General features: G+C 39.6%; 1 protein-coding gene across 1 annotated transcript; it reads left to right on the forward strand.

Moving 5' to 3' along the window:
• The first annotated feature begins 127 nt into the window (after positions 1-127).
• Positions 128-14,848, forward strand: LOC106930973 (uncharacterized). Its single transcript, XM_015008856.2, has 8 exons — positions 128-1,659; positions 2,653-2,907; positions 4,809-5,045; positions 7,353-7,523; positions 8,083-8,214; positions 8,986-9,149; positions 11,817-12,074; positions 12,164-14,848. Exons 1-8 carry the CDS (start codon positions 1,410-1,412, stop codon positions 12,338-12,340), a joined length of 1,644 nt encoding a protein of 547 aa, XP_014864342.1. The 5' UTR covers positions 128-1,409; the 3' UTR covers positions 12,341-14,848.
• Positions 14,849-15,924: the final 1,076 nt, after the last annotated feature.

Genomic DNA, 15,924 nt, shown 5'->3' on the forward strand with positions numbered 1-15,924 from the left:
CATAATTTAATCACCGTGTTTGCTTTGCCATGTCTTCCAAACATCATGGAAGCCATTCCTTTGACACAACAACATCTGGAAAATGAAGTGTGATGACTTTCAGTTTTGACACACTGTAGTCTATTAATGCTATTTCCTGAAAAACTAGTAATTATTTGTTCTTGTGTGTTTCTGTCTGCCAGCCTCTGCTGCTAAGCCTCTGTCATTCTTCATTCTGTGGATATTTTTATTATATTTATTTTCCCATTTTCCCCATATTTCAGGTAATGATACTTAATTCTTCACCCATCTCCCTTTCCTCCCCATCTTTCCTGTCTTTGCACATCTTCATGTCACTTGGGTTACTTAACTCATGTTTTAACCTATTTTCCAGCCCTCTGTCTAACCCTTCCTCCTCTTTCCTCTTCCTCCCTCCCTCTGACTTTTTCATCGTGTTATCTCATCATTCCTCCTTCCCATCTTTGTCGCATGTCAAACCTCACAGACAGAGGAGGAGAGAAGCGTGTGTATGTGTGTGTGTGTATGTGTTTTTGAAAGAGAGGGACAGAGAGAGAGAGAGAGAGCTAAAGAGAGAAGCAGTAAAAGATAGACTAACTGTGAGCAGTAGAGGCAGCTGTGGACAACCTGCAGGACAGACAACTCTCCTTTGTAAAAGCCGAGGACTTGCTGACTTCTTCTGAACCAGCTCTGATCCCGAAGCTTCTCCGAGTCCAAAGAAAGATCAGGAGGGACAGAACCAGTGGACCAAAGCAAAAAAGTTTTCATTTTGACAATCTGGGATCTCTTTTTCTTTTAAGCAACAAGAACAAAACAGCGTTGAAGGGGAAAAGAGGAACAATTCAGCGAGAGGATGCTGCTGTCTGTTGCAACTGTTCCAAACCAAAGACAACACAACTGAGAGACGAAATCTGGTCACAAACTACAAAACATTTTTTTTTCTCCCAAGAATGAATAAAAGCTAAGAACAGAAGGCTTAAACAAAGACACAGCAGGAGAAGGACAGTTACTGCCACCCAACCATGCTGTTGGGCATTTGTCCTTCAGGTTCAGATCTGATGAAATAAAGACAAAAATAAAACAAGAGAGAGGCAAAGGAAGCATTTCAACTTAGAAGAGAATCCAAATCCATTTCTCATCTGAGATTTTCTTAATAATATATAAAAAAACAAGAAGAAAGTAAAAGGACAGAATTCAGAAGCTGAAGGAACAGAAAGTGAAAAGACAAAACATAAAGAAGAAAAGAGAAGACTCCACAACAAGTGAAGAAAATTCCTCTGGAACTGGAATGTTTAAGAAGAAATAGTAAAAAAAAAATGCAGAAATGACAGAAGCAAAGCATTAGTGTAGAAACAAAGCAACAATAAAGAAGAAAACCCATTAAGGACAAACAGGAACAGCTGAGGCTGACCATGCAGCTCCTCACGCTCCTCGCTGCTCTCTCCTCCATCCTCCACCCTGCTCCCTCTCTGGCCCCTGCGGGCAGCGTGGCCCTCAGCCGGCTGGACCGCTGGGTCCGCTCGGGGCTCCAGGTGCTGCAGTGGGACCAGCTGGACCGCTGCCTCCGCATGTCCTCCATGTCTGAGGCAGACTGCAGACGGCTCAGCCACCTGCCGCTGTCCTCTGTGGCCGTGTACATGTCGGAGCAGCGCAGTGCTGCAGGTAGGACCAGATGGAAGCATCGCACTGTACCAGACAGCTGGCATCGTTCAAACAACAGCTGCTCACTTTTACAGCCGACTGTGTTTTATTGGGCTTTTGTGTGCGGTACTGGTTTACCGTATTGCCATTACGGTAAACCAGTTATTAGTTTTAAAAGTTTGTTTCAGAAATGATCAACGAACTTCATTTCATTGCAGTTAATATATTAACTTCAATTGAAAACACTCTTGTCAGTCTGAGAAGCAAGACTGTTTGGCAGTAGTTCTATTTGTGTTAACAGAGGAAAATTATCCTTAATCCTCCATAATGGATGTACAAGAAACTGCAGCTGAAAATAGCGGAGATGAAAAATTGGTGACAGAACCAGCATTCTGTTTCCAGATTGAGTTTGGTGCACTGATAGTGGAGCACAGATCTTGAGATGACCCTGCGACTGAAATGTGAAGTATTTAACAATGTACTTGAACACAGTGGTATGGTTTTTTTGGGGGTTTTTTTTTTCATTTATGTCAATTGCTTTCTCTTTTCGCTTTTTTGTTTTTTTTAAAATAAAAAGCAACTTTTAAAAAAAAAAATTGTAAAACTGTAAAGTTAAAAACTACGTTTATGTCTGTGCAAAACGATATTTGGACAACAAAATAATTAAAAGACAACACTTTTGAATAAAAAATAGTTGATACAAATGTATGGTTTAATGTTGGCCAATGAAATTTGAGAAGCCTTTTTTTTATCTCCACTGTTATGCTTGTATTTATTTTTGGAAAGCTGTACTCTTTTTATTTTAAAGCAGCAGGTGCAGCAGCTATCTGGACCACGGGCCAGGATCTGCGTATACTCCCATGAGATAGTAACAGATGCATTAAGAATTCAAATGCATATATTCACATCATATTTATCTAATCTTTATGGATGGTGGCGATGTCATGCACAGTGAACCTCAGTCTGATTTGTCTGCTGCTTTTAAAGATCAGTAGCAACGTTCTGCTCTTCCAGGTCCCTCAAACAAAGTCCTGGCCATCCTGCCAGACTTTTCCAGCGGCACGCTGAGCTCCAAGCTGAGGGGAAGCTTCAGTGTTGGGCGGATGCTGAACAGACATCACCAGCCCCTCTACAGTTCCTCTGCCCACGATGTTGTTCTGGTTCTGGATCCATCACCAGGGGAGAACTTTGGACACCCTGTGGTTCTCTTTTATGTGGACATGAATGTGACAAAGAAGAAATGTTCCCACCTGGATGGAATTTACTTGGGTGAGTGTTGAATATCCTGGTCTTCTTCTCTGAGGATGTTTTTGTTTTCTGCATGTGAACCCAGCATCTGCTATATTGTTAATTTCTGCTTTAGTTGAACAGTTAGACCGACTGTTCAATTAAAGCTGTGACAGAATTTAACTTGTGGTTCAGTACAATGGCCTGCAAAAAGTTTTTTTCTCCCCCCCCCCCCCCCCCCTCACATCTGGTCACATTAAATTAAAAAAATGTATTGTGTTTTATTGGTCTTTTGTGTGCTAGAGCAACACAAAGCTTTGCATAACTTCAAAGTGGAAGGAAACTACAAAAGGTTTTCAAATATTTTTCCAAATCAAAATCTTAAACTTGTGTATTTGTGGTCAGTCACTCAGTGGTGGTAGGAGTTTGTCTCGTATTCGGTGGGTTGCCGGTTTGAGCCCCTGCTCTGTCCATTTCTGTGCTTGTGTAAAGACAACTTCACACACTTGGCCTGCTGATGGTGGTAGGAAGGACAGACGGTTCTGCAGCTTGACACTGTGTGTGAACGTGAATGAGAATGGCTGATTCCACTGTTATGTGTCCTCGAGTGTCCACAAACACATTATAAATGAAGTCCGATGTCAGTACTGTAGAAGCTAACCGCCTGGTGGCTAGCTAATTCAGTCATTTAATTTAGGTGGGTTGGACTGCATCTAGAAGTTGTCTGTCCAAAAACACAATCACTTCCAGTTTAGACCCTAAAACCATATGTCATGGCTTCATAGATCTGTGGTTGGGCTTTTTTCATAATTCAACTTTTTTTTTTTCTAGTGACGCCTGTAAGGGTTCTTTATATATATTTCATCATATACATTTAAGCTGAGAGGTGAGCCTTCAGTATTCAGCCACAAAAAGCCAGTTTATAAAGATCGGACTGTAGACCTTGTGAAGGAGGTAAATGAATATTTTGATTGAACAGCAGAGCACTCAAAGCACCTGAAAGGTGTAAGTGTAGCTGTGATTCTTCCAGCATGATATTCATTTATTGCTAATTTTGCAAAACTACACACTTTGTGTACGTAGTATGAATAAATTCACAATCAAAATGAAAAGCCCTGCTTCAGTCGCATGAAAAAGAAAGTAGAAGTTCAATGCAGACACTCCTCCCAGAAAGATTTATCACACTATTACATATAGTAGTCATTCAGATTATTTTTAAATAAGTTTCCTGACATTTCTGGGCTCAGTTGTTTCCATAGAAACCAGCTGATCTGGTTGCTACGGAAGAAAACTTGAGAGTCAACAGAAGACGAAGTAAGGATCCATTCCTGTAGAAGATATCTGAAGGGACACAGAGGTGTGTCAAAGTTTCTGAGCTCCTGCTGGGAGAAAAGTTAAGGCCAGATGTTAAGGTCACTTTGCCCCAGTGTCACACGAACACACTTCTGTCAATTATTCATATCTGCTCATGTTGCAAAGTACCTCCTGCTGGGTCGGCTGCGGTGAATGGGTTTGCATGACTTTCTCAATATTTGACAGACCTCCACATAAATTTACTTAAAAAAGATAGAACTATAAGCAAGAAAATAATTTTATGCTGATGAAATTCACATTCAAACCTTTCCACTTTTTTTTTTTTTTTTTTTTTTTTGTAAATTACAACCACAAATTTCTGCAATTTAAATGTTTTTAAAAACAAAAATCTGAAACCCGTGCCATGCATTTGTATGCTATAATGGGCCAGAATGTTCCAGTTTGGCCAAAGATGCCAAAGACACAGCATACTGGATGGATTTCTAAGAACAGTTCCACACTCTTGTAACCCTTCTATCAAGGATAGATCCCTGTCACTCAAATCTTTTGGAAGGTTCAAATCATATTTATTTGACTGCAGGAAACAGTGAGAAGCTTTTAAGTCTGGTAGACGTTTCCCCCACCTGTAGGAGACGAGTGTTTGACTCTGGCTTTGAAGGGTCGCTGCCAGAACCAGCTGAAGCGCCGTCAGACCGGTCCACAGAGGCTGTTTGGCAGCAGACGGGTGGCAGGTGGGACTCTGGGTGGAGGCACCGCTGGCAGCCGGCTGCTGGAACGAGCCATCGGAGGTTTCTGCGAGGTTCACTTTCTGCCACTGGTGGTTGCCATCGGAGACAGCAGTTGGACGCAGAGACTCAAATGCGTTGGTAGGTCTGCACTCTGCCATTTAGCCAACACATTTCAAATGGCTTTTTTCTGCTTAGTTTCTCTGTTCCTTGTTATGTTTTTTTTTTGTTCATATGAGCTTTCATAATTTTTTTTTTCTGTTTTATCTAGTCTAACATTCTGCAACCAAATTCCATTTGTTGTCTTTTCTAAAACGTTGCTCCTGGTTTTGGTAAAGTGCCGTTACTTTCTGCTGGGCTCTGGATCACCTTGTTCCTTCGTCACATTGAAAAAGTTCCCTCATCTACATCACATGTTCTCAAAACCAACCGAGCCCTGGGAAGTGAAGTACAAGTTCAGTTTCAATATGCATGCTGTAATCAGCATGCCATCACTTTGCTTCGTTTTGTCCCAAAGTAACAAAAAGGGTCAGAATCAGTGTAACACAGACTTGTTTGTGTTTGTCAAACTATACATATGCAGCAAAAACACAGTGTGCATATAATAAAATAATCCTCAAGTTGTAAATGTTGCAAACTAAGTGTACAAAAACAGCCAACAGATTCGACTGTGTCTGACTTTCACATAATGGATAAAACCAGAACCTGCCTGTTCCAGACTTGCTGCAGCGTTTGGGATCACGGTCCTGCTGATGACAGTTAAAGTCAAGCTTCAGCTCTTGGACAAATTTGTTTGGCTCAAGAATTTTTTTCAGATACAGAGGAATTCATGTAATTCGTTTGAATTTTATTCCCACGAATGTTAACATTTCCTCTGCTAGTCCAGCAGAGGCTGAGATGGAGCTCATTAATTTTTCGCAGTTCCTCTGAGCCTTACACAATCTGACATCAGGGAGATTTTCCTCGGATGTGTCTGCCCATTCAGTTTGACCTCTGTTTTATTTTAGACGTGGATGTTCAACCCCTTTAGACCGACGAGAAGCACCAGCTGCTTTCATTACTGATGTCTTTCTGCCCTGGTATTAATACAGAACTGACAAAACTTCGGCTTTTGTTTTGACCTCTCACTTCACGCTGATGAGGTTCTGCTAATCAAGTGCATTTAAATAAAGATGCTACTTTCTCTCTTAAATTCAAATGATTCAGATGGGTGGAGCTGAGTTTTCCCACATGTTGTCCATATAGCTTCATTCTGGATTAATACATAATTTCTGTGTGAAATAGGTGCTGTTCGTACACTTGAGGTTAGATTTTATAGCTAAACTATAACTTTAAAGTAAGCAAAGAGAATAAAAACTAACGTTTGATTTCGATATGATCTCTGTTTTATCCACAGCGATGTATTATTAATAGATCTTAAGATGTTACAATGACCAAATCCACATGAGGTCAATGTAGGGAAACATTTAAGAAACCAGCAGCCATTTTATCAAACTGCTGGTCTCTATGTTTTGCTTTTCACTCTTTAGCTTAAACTCTTCCAAGTTACTGTAGTTTTTCAAATATATTTTTTATTTTATTTTCTGCAGTTACTTTCTGTGCTCTTAAAGTTTTGCATATTTGTTTCTTATTTTTTGTATTTTCGTGTATTTTTCCAGTCTCTAACTTACTTTGAATGGTAAGTCAAAGTAAGTTTGACTTACCATTCAAGTAAGTAACTGTGTGTATATTTAGATTTGTTATTATTCAACTTTTTTTTTTTTTTAGGAAAACATTTTTTAGGAATGTTTGTGTCAACATGTAACAACACAACATTTATAACACAATAGCACTTATTGTTAAATAGAAAGCACAAAATTATACTTTGATGGAATCATTTCACTTTATATGATATATTATAAAACAAGTTAGCTACTGGCTCCCAAAACAGTGGTAAAACCAGTTGGAGTTGTTAATAAACAAGCATTGAAGGTGTGGGATGAAAAAAAAAGAAAAAAAAAAGACTATGAACATCGCCAGATATTCCAAAAAGCATGAACAACTAAGTTAAGGCAACAATGTAAAATATCAATATTCTGACTTGGCAACCTGCCAGTAGGTGGAAATTAGCCACCTGGCTACAATCTCATGTATTTATGTGTAAATGTCCATTAATACATATGGTCCCAGTTGTAAAACGTAAACTTGAACTTGAACTAGTTGATCTGCTAGTCACTACTAGCTTCAGAATAGCTTCAGGTGTAACCGAGTCCAACCAAACCAACTTCCAGGTAACGAAGGCTTTTGAGAACAACTTCTGGGTACCGAGAACTTCCAGTATGCAATCAAACAAACAAAAAACAACACACAGCTAGTATGTTGCAAAGATCAGGGTGTGTTTTGGCACTTGACAGCCTTTCCCTGTGGTGGTTCTCCTGTTCTGATCTTTTCCTCTTTCTCCTCCGACAGACAGCGCGGAGTTTGCCAGGTGTCCCCAGCAGCTTCCCATGAGCTCTCCCAGTCTGCCTGTGTCAAGCTGTGAGCTCAATAAAAACACCAGGCGCTGCCACCAGCAGCCGCTGGCCACACACCTGTCCTGTCGCCTCTATCAGACCTGTGACCATGCCGTGCTCATCTCAGGTTGGACCGTTCATACGTTTCTTCTGTCTCACACGATTAAAACATCTTTAGACACAATCGGAAATAACTTCAACAACTTCTGGGTACTGAAGTAGTTCGAGTTTTGGTGAAGTTTTGATGAATTTTTAACTTATTTCAGCATTTTGGGCACAAACACGGGGTAGAGACAAAGTCAAGATACAAAGACAACTTTCACTGAGAGACACATTAAAAAGTACCCATGCAGTTCCACTCAAAAAACGTCTGGCATCCAACACCGTCTGGGGTTTCGCCCCCTTTCTTGGATTCTGTCTGGGAAACATTCAACTGGGCCAGTCAGTGGACAGAAGGAGAAATTCGGAACGACGATGTTGCTAGTTGATAGGTACTTTAGATAAGTCGATACTTATCTAAAGTACCTCAAAGGACTGTTTCACACAAAACAAAACCTGAAACGGACTCCAGAGGCAAATTGGATTCTGCTCATTTTCCTCAATGTCATAAACATGTTATTTACTGGAGAAGTGTAGCTCTAACCATCTGCCTGTATGTTTATGTATCTATATGTGTGTCTATACAGGTGGTTGGCAGCCTCAGATGACATTTCAGCATCACGCTCAGAATCTTGAGAAGTTCTACAAAATGCTCAGAAACAATGGTTTCCATAAAAATCACATCAACACTTTCTTCGCCAGCAGTGGACAGCTTCTAGGTAGGAAATGAACAAGCTCTAGGATACAGAAAGCTACAGTATGTCAAAGTATATGCAGAGACCCAGAATCCTGTAATTAAACATTTAATGGTTGTAGAACCAGTCAGGAATTACAGGAAAAGTTGTGCAGCACAAAAAAAGGGACAAATAATACTTTATCACAAAATAGTAATAATAGAAATAAGTAAAGTGACAATCTGATGAAGTAGGGTTTTGCCTTTTCTTGGAAGCATTCGTGATCAATAATAATTTCAATCCTGATTTCAGTGACTGGACAATTTCTACACATCTTATGTTTTCAGGAAGCTCTTTCAGAACCTGGAAACAGACAGTATACATGTTTATACTGCAGACAACATTTTCTTGATCTGGAAGCACTTTTGACTTGACAATTTTGGCCCACATCAGAAGATGACATGACAAAAAAAAAAAATTCCTGAACAAAAGTCTACAAAAAAATAAATCAGGAATAGGGTAACAGAGCTACTCCAACCTCCTGTAGCTATGGGCGTTGTAATTCTAGAAAACTATTCTGGAATCATATGTTAAAATACTAGAACTCATGCAAATCAAGTTTATTTGCGCAGGACATTTCAGCAACGAAGCAGTTCAAAAACAGAAGATGTTTTTTCCTTTCACCCTGTCTGGATGGACACAGGAAGAATCTCCGATAAAGATTCTACCAAATGCAATAAATTGCACAATACACAGCAAAACCTCATAAACTGTATCAGAGCTGAACCTCTTCTTTCTTTTCTATGCGCACTGAAGACGTAGAGGGCGTTTACTCCGCAACAGAGAAGGCAGTGATCCGTAACCATGTGTCATACATTTGCCGGAAGCAGCATTGTGCCGACACTCTGGTTCTGTACCTGAACTCACCGACACGCACCGATGGGACCATGCTGCTGTGGGACGCCAACCTGAATGGCATCGTAAGAGAAACACGGAAACAACACACACACATTGCTCGCTATAGTGAGGGAGGATTGTGAGCAGCCAATGGTTGCTGCCTATAAAAAAAACAAAACAAAACAAAAAAAAAACATTAGAGGCAGGCACATAAATATTAATGTAAATGTAGAGCCACTTTGACTCTCTTCATTGAACGATTTGGCTGCTTCAGATAGCAAACAGACTGATCTGCTATGGGACGCTGTGGGCTGTCCAAGTTTCAACCTGCTTTGACATCCCCTGATGTACATGTACTGACAGCTGAATGCAAGGACATGATCTTATTACTGCAACATATTACTGCCTATTACTTTGCTGCTGATTATTGTGTTCTGTTATTAAATAAGCTCCCAAATCGAAAATGAAGCAGCCCCCCAGCTTTTTAAGAAAGATCATGTCAGGGGTGGTGTGTGGAGGTGGTGAGGAGAGACGCAGAGGCCCAGGTTGTAGAAGAAAATGATGAATTTAGTGAACAGAGCTCAAGCACAGTTCAACACGACTGTGCCTGTGCCTTTACTGTGCCTGTGTTGGACTGAGTTAGCACACAGCTAATTACCGGTAGCAACTGAAAAACAGAGGACTGAATAAAAAAGCTAAGCCAACACAAGACTTTACAGTTCAACTGTGATGGCAGGCAGACAAACGAAGGATCTGACGAGGAACACAGACAACAGGTGGGACTAAATACACAGGGAGGCTAATCAAGGAATGAGACACAGCTGGGAAGCTGAACACAGAAAAACCTTAAAGTAAATACATAGAAACACGGATCATGACAGATCAGCCTCTGCAGGTGATTGTAAAGTTCTTTATTACAGTAGCTTCCATCAGATGCAATAGATCTTATGGAGCACTGTGAAAACTGAAGGCACCCATACAGACATATTGTCATAAAAGAACATGGGATTGTAATACAAATGAAATAATAATAATAATAATAATAATAATAATAATAATAATAATAATTATTATTATTATTATTATTATTATTATTATTATTATTATTATTTTAAAAAATGTACTACATTGAATTCAGGGGAATGTAATATAGAGATATATTTTTTTAAAGGGACGGTATTATTATCTAAAAAATTTTTTTTTACTCAATCAGCTCCTTCAGACTAGCCAGCAGCAGTTAGCAAACACTTGGTGGGACTGAGCATCTGCTGAGTCATTATAGGAGCTACTTCTAAGTGAAACATTGGTAAAAAAAAATGTTGTTGAAGGGTTAATAGAGGAGCCATGTTGTGATGACATGTTTCAGAAAGAGCAGGAGTTTTTAAAGACACAGAGGCCCAACTTAAAAACGTTAAATTACAAAGTCAAATTTATTTTAAGTCATATTTGATACATATAGCACTTCTATAACAACTGAAAGTAACATAGTTACTTGGTTGTGGTATAAAGTGGCACAATGTACCAGGGAAATACAAACTATCCAACATCTTAATCCTGCTGACTAGCTGTTTTCTAGCAGTTCATGTCAGAACTAATTATTTCAAGATTTTATAAGGCACACCCCCTTCCTGGCTCTTACATCCCTGCACGAAGTTCAAAGAAACTTATTGAAAACATCAAAATTCCATTAATTCAAAAGGAGACAAAGCTCTTTTAAATAGCCAACATAATTTAAAATGTCATTTTTCATTCATTCCATTCCAGCTTTATTTATAAAGAACTTTAAAAACAACACAGTTGACCAAAGTGTTGTCCGCCACAACCAGAATGACAATAGCTGTAAAAACCTACACTCCAAGCCGAGTTAAAAGCCAGTGAGGAAAACAAATAAATAAAAAATCAAGCTTTAAGAGAAGACTTAAAAACACAAAGAGACTCAGTATGTCTGATATGTGATGTTAACCCGTACCACAGTTCTGGGGCAGTAACAGAGTATGAGCCGTCACCTCTCAACTTTCTCTTTGATTTCGACTAACATCGACCGATACGACCTAAGAGACACTGAGGGAACAAACAGCTGGAGCAGGTCAGGCAGACACATGCAGAGATTTCAAAATGTTAAAATCAATCCTAAAATGTTCTGGAAGTCAGAGAGGAGATGCTAAAACAGGAGCAACGTGCTCTCACTTCAGCATTTAAAACCACCTGGAGTCTAGAAAGTGACTTGTGACTGAGGCCAACATAAAGCTCAATTTAGCATGATCTAAGCAAATTCAGATAAAAGCATGAATATACATTTCAAAGTGAAGTAGAGAAAGAAAAGGTTTTACTTTGGCTATGTTTCTCAGATAAAAAAAAAAAAAAAGAAGCTGGATTTGACATCTGAGCTGACCTGTGCATCAAATCTAAGACTGTACTCCGGCCTTACACTGAGGTTTACTGCAACAGGTGTCATATAATTTAAAACAGTTTACAGTCTGTTGCAGACAGGACATTTATTTTTGCATCTAAGGTGATCAACTTTATACCAGACCTGAACAGGAAAATTGTCTTGTCATTCAAATAAGAGCTCTGGTCAAATATTCCCCTCTCTATGGACTCTGACACGTCAAACCCACATTTACTTTTGTACTTCTTGTTTTTAGTCATTAATCTGAAACGTCAACCTAATGCCACTGACAGAGCTTGGTGCAGTGCAGAGGTTTCAGTTTTGCTGCTTTGATGGCTGTTCCTGTCCTCTTCCTGAGCAGGCTGACCTGAAGGAGCGCTACTCGGTGAGCGAACTGCTGGCTGACCTGGCTGGCTGCAGGGCCTCTCGGGTTCTCCTGTTTGTGGATCAGAGCTACAGCGGGGTCTTGTCCAAAAGGCTAAGGAGTTCCCAGAAACACCATAACGTGGTGTTGATCCAGCATCAGTCCCACCAGACCCACAGGCTGTTCCCGGGATGGGATGATAACAGCTGGTCTTCTATCAGTGCTGCCACTTGCCTGTTAGACCACCTGGAGAAGGCAAGTTTTCGTGCATTTGCTTTATTTTTTTGTTTTGTTTTCTCTGGCATTCCACTGATCTGCTCTTAAACCGGTGCTGTTATTGTCAGGTCGATGGGATGTCTCGGCTCTTGGAGCCGTGGGCCGGCCTGTTAAACGTGACGCTGGCAGGAGCTCCGTGTAATGCGACGCCCCCTCTGACAGACAGTGAGATGCAGCGAGAGTATCAGGGCTGCCAGAACCTGCCGACTGCTCTGTGGTATCAGAAGCATGGGAGGACCAACTGAGAGACACCAACAGACTTATCCAAACAAGACAGGCCTGGAGGTTTTATCTCCAGTGTATGTTTGCCACTATATGTGTGTGTCTCTATGTGTATTTTGGCTTGGGAAGCTTATGCTTGTTAAAACTTCAGTTTAACTGTGTTAGACACTGCTGTGTGTTTATTTTATGACATAAGTCTACTCATCTCAGTGGGACGCCCTGAACACCATGTGATCTGTGTGTGTGTGTGTGTGTGTGTGTGTGTGTGTGTGTGTGAGTGTGTGTTCACGAGTTCAGCAAAAGGACAGCCTATCTCAAGGGCCAGCACCAGCTTACATTATGGTCAGAGTGTGTGTTTGTGTACAACACGTCTCCTGGGCACTTTAACATTTTAGATCCAATCATCGTCCTATTTTTGTCCTAACACCGGTGTCCTTTCATGATCTTATTTTAATCTGCCCTGAACTCAACAGTTTTTTTTCCCTTCTCCTCTGAATCCTGTTCACATCTTTTTAAATCTAACTTTTAAATTGTTGTGTCAGCTGACCACTATGCCTTTCTTCTGATTGCTCAGAACCTCTTCTTTTAAAAAGACAGACACAGTAAAAAAAAAACAAAAAAAAAACTAAAATATATGTATTTACATAGTGACTGTGGACAATTCATATAACAAAAGACATTATTAGTTTTATTCTTTATAGAGGTTTATAGTATTACTCTTGTTATTCCACCAAATATTGATTTCTGAGCTTTTTTTTCCTCCAGAGCTGTATATTTATTGGTATTTACACCAAAAAACAACTTCCACACAATAACATGAACATTTTGAATTAAATATTAGTCTGACTCATGTGAGTTCAGCGAAATGAGTATCTAGAAGTCACAGGTATTTATTGGCTCTGATAGCATAAATAATAACATCAGGTATACAAGCTAAACATCAGTAACATGTGATCTGGGCTGTAGACTGAACACTAAGGCTCTGTCTACACAGCATGTTTTGACACTCAGTAATTTACTTGATTTGTTTTCTGAAATCTGATTTTATTTGCATGGTACTGCATGATGTGACCACAGTCAGACTTCTTAGAGCCCCAAATGCACAGATGAAGAATGTTGACCTTCAAACAGCAGCAGAAGTCATAAAGTATGGAAGCGTCTATTCTAATCTGACAGAATTGGTCTCAAATACTCACTGAAGCTCTCATTTCCATACAGTTGAAACTGGACGTTTACATACATCAAAAAAAAAAAGACTTTTTTTTTTCCTGAAGTTAAATCAGACAACACTTCTCTTTATTTGAACAAGTAAAATGTCAGAAAAAATAAAATAATTAAGGGGAAAACAAAAAATGTCATAATAATAATAATCAAACTTTTAAAAAAATGTCAGTATTTGGTAGCGCTACCTATGGAAATCCTTTTTAGACCACTTCTGGACGTCTCCTCATTGCTTAGAGAGAAAGTAGTGACTCTGTATGTAAACGTCTTACTCTTTCTCTCATTTTTGTGGCATTTAGCAAATCCAAATAATTTTGATTATTCTAACTGATCTAAAACTAGAGAAGCTTGGTCTGATTTAATTTCAGTGAGAAGAAAGTTGTATGTGTCTTTCTATGTGGCTTGTGTTTGATTTTAACTGTACATGTTTCTTTCATTACATAGAAAAAAAAATTAAAAAGTGTAAAAGAGAGCAGGTCACTTTAACGAAGCAAATCAGTCTGAATCCATTGTGTGTTTGTTTTCTTTGGCTGGGCTGCGCTGAAACTAATTTTATTGTGTTTCTGTTTGATGACCGGAATGGCTGGTTCTGATTCTGCCAGTTTGACTGGCAGAATCAGGGATTACTGAAACAACCAACTTGTGGTTTCATTTTAAAAACAGTGTTTAAGAATTATGGCAGATGGGATTTCATCTCACCGAGGACAATAGCTGTGTTTTGAACTGAACATCAACTAAAAACTTGTTTACAGTTAGTCTGACTTTTGGAGAAGTGTTCAACATTCAAAACAAGTTTAAAAATGGGCAAAAGTTTCAAACCACACATTTCATGGAATCAGAACATCAAGTCTGAAGAGACAGAGAAACAACAAACTAGATGGCTGAAGAGCAACGGCAGTCCCTCCTGCAAAACAGAGTAACCACTGCATTTAATCAAATCATATGAATGTGCCTGCTAAAATCCCATAGTCCGATCACCTTGGACCTGTTCTGTGCCCTAACAGGATGTGTAATGTTCTGTCCAGTGATGTTCGTCTAAATGTCAACAGTAATCATAAAGCACATCCTCTTGTACTGTCTTTTCTTCTCGCTGTGTCACACAGAGCTGTTGTAGAAATGTAACAATTTGATGTTCAATCAGAAGATAGAAGCTGATGAAAGTAACAACTTCTGAAGCGAGAAACTGAGTTCCAGATTGTTGTCGTTTGTGTGATGACCAGTACAGTGTGTGACGTGTAATTTAGCTGAAATGTTTCCAGTTGCATGCAGTGAATCACAAAGTAAAATCAATAAAGTACTTCAAAGTGAGAGCTCTTGTCTACTTTGCATTCTTGAACAAATAACCTCTTGAACACGTCAAGAGGATATGACCATTCTATGCATGGCTAACACGTGGCAGTGAGCACATACCACAACTCAGTGTGCTGCGTATAGAGAAGCTGCGGATTACAACTGGTGACTTTCCCCTGGTTGACCACAAACGAGTTCTAATATAACCTCTATAATAAAGATTGTATTATCCCTTCAAAGCATTGAATTCAGGGATCCCACAGTCAGGTGGATCAAATCCAGCATCTATACATTGTGGACAATCAACTATTAGTGGTGATCTAACTAAAACCCAAAGCCATTAAGAACAAAAGTAACTCAGGCATAAAGAGGCAAGTAGGGTCACAGGGAGTGTAGAGGTCACCAACAGATAAACTCATAAACAGAAGTCAGAGAGCCTCATGGAAATGGTTTCTGTGGCCCATCAGCTACATATCAGACTTCCATCACCAGAGGCTAGGATACAGCAGGATAAGCCAACCATCATCAAGCTATAGAGATTTGGAAATGTAGTTTCTGGAGCGATTAGTCATACTTCTTTGTCTGGAAATCCAGTGAATGAGTCTGGATTCAGTAGTTGGTAATTGCCTCACTGCAGTGTGTGAAATGTAAAGTTTGGTGGTGAGGGTATTATGATGTGGGCTGCTAATGAGAAATTGTGCTTAGTGCCTCAGTGCCAGTGAAAGGAGCTCTTAATGCTTTAGCCTGCCAAGGCACTAAAACCCTGCTGCCATCACTGCACCCTCAGGGTAGATTTACTCCAAACAGTAACCTTTGATCCCAGCCCTTTTAGTTCAACCAGGATGTTTTTACCAAAACAAGTAACATTATCAGCTTGACCTGCAATGTTGGGGGAGAGATGTTCAAACTTAGATTTTTCTTCCGTAATTCACATTAATTGAGTGATTTATGATTTAGTGATTTGTACCAATTCACAGCAAACGTCATCTCAGGGTACTTTACAAAAGAAACAGATCCTATTTGTTTCCAGTTATGTAATTAAATAAATTTAACACAGTCCAGTCATATAGGCAGATTCCAATTTCAGCTACGTACA

This window comes from Poecilia mexicana, unplaced genomic scaffold (assembly GCF_051168715.1).
Source record: "Poecilia mexicana isolate PSO_F unplaced genomic scaffold, ASM5116871v1 scaffold_2, whole genome shotgun sequence".
NCBI lineage: Eukaryota > Metazoa > Chordata > Actinopteri > Cyprinodontiformes > Poeciliidae > Poecilia > Poecilia mexicana.

Excerpts from the sequence above, each read along its gene's own strand:
- LOC106930973 (XM_015008856.2), top strand. The coding sequence starts at position 1,410 with ATGCAGCTCCTCACGCTCCTCGCTGCTCTCTCCTCCATCCTCCACCCT. Across the intron at positions 2,908-4,808 it reads CCTGGATGGAATTTACTTGG|GAGACGAGTGTTTGACTCTG; the intron begins GTGAGTGTTGAA and ends CCCCACCTGTAG. Across the intron at positions 9,150-11,816 it reads ACGCCAACCTGAATGGCATC|GCTGACCTGAAGGAGCGCTA; the intron begins GTAAGAGAAACA and ends CTTCCTGAGCAG.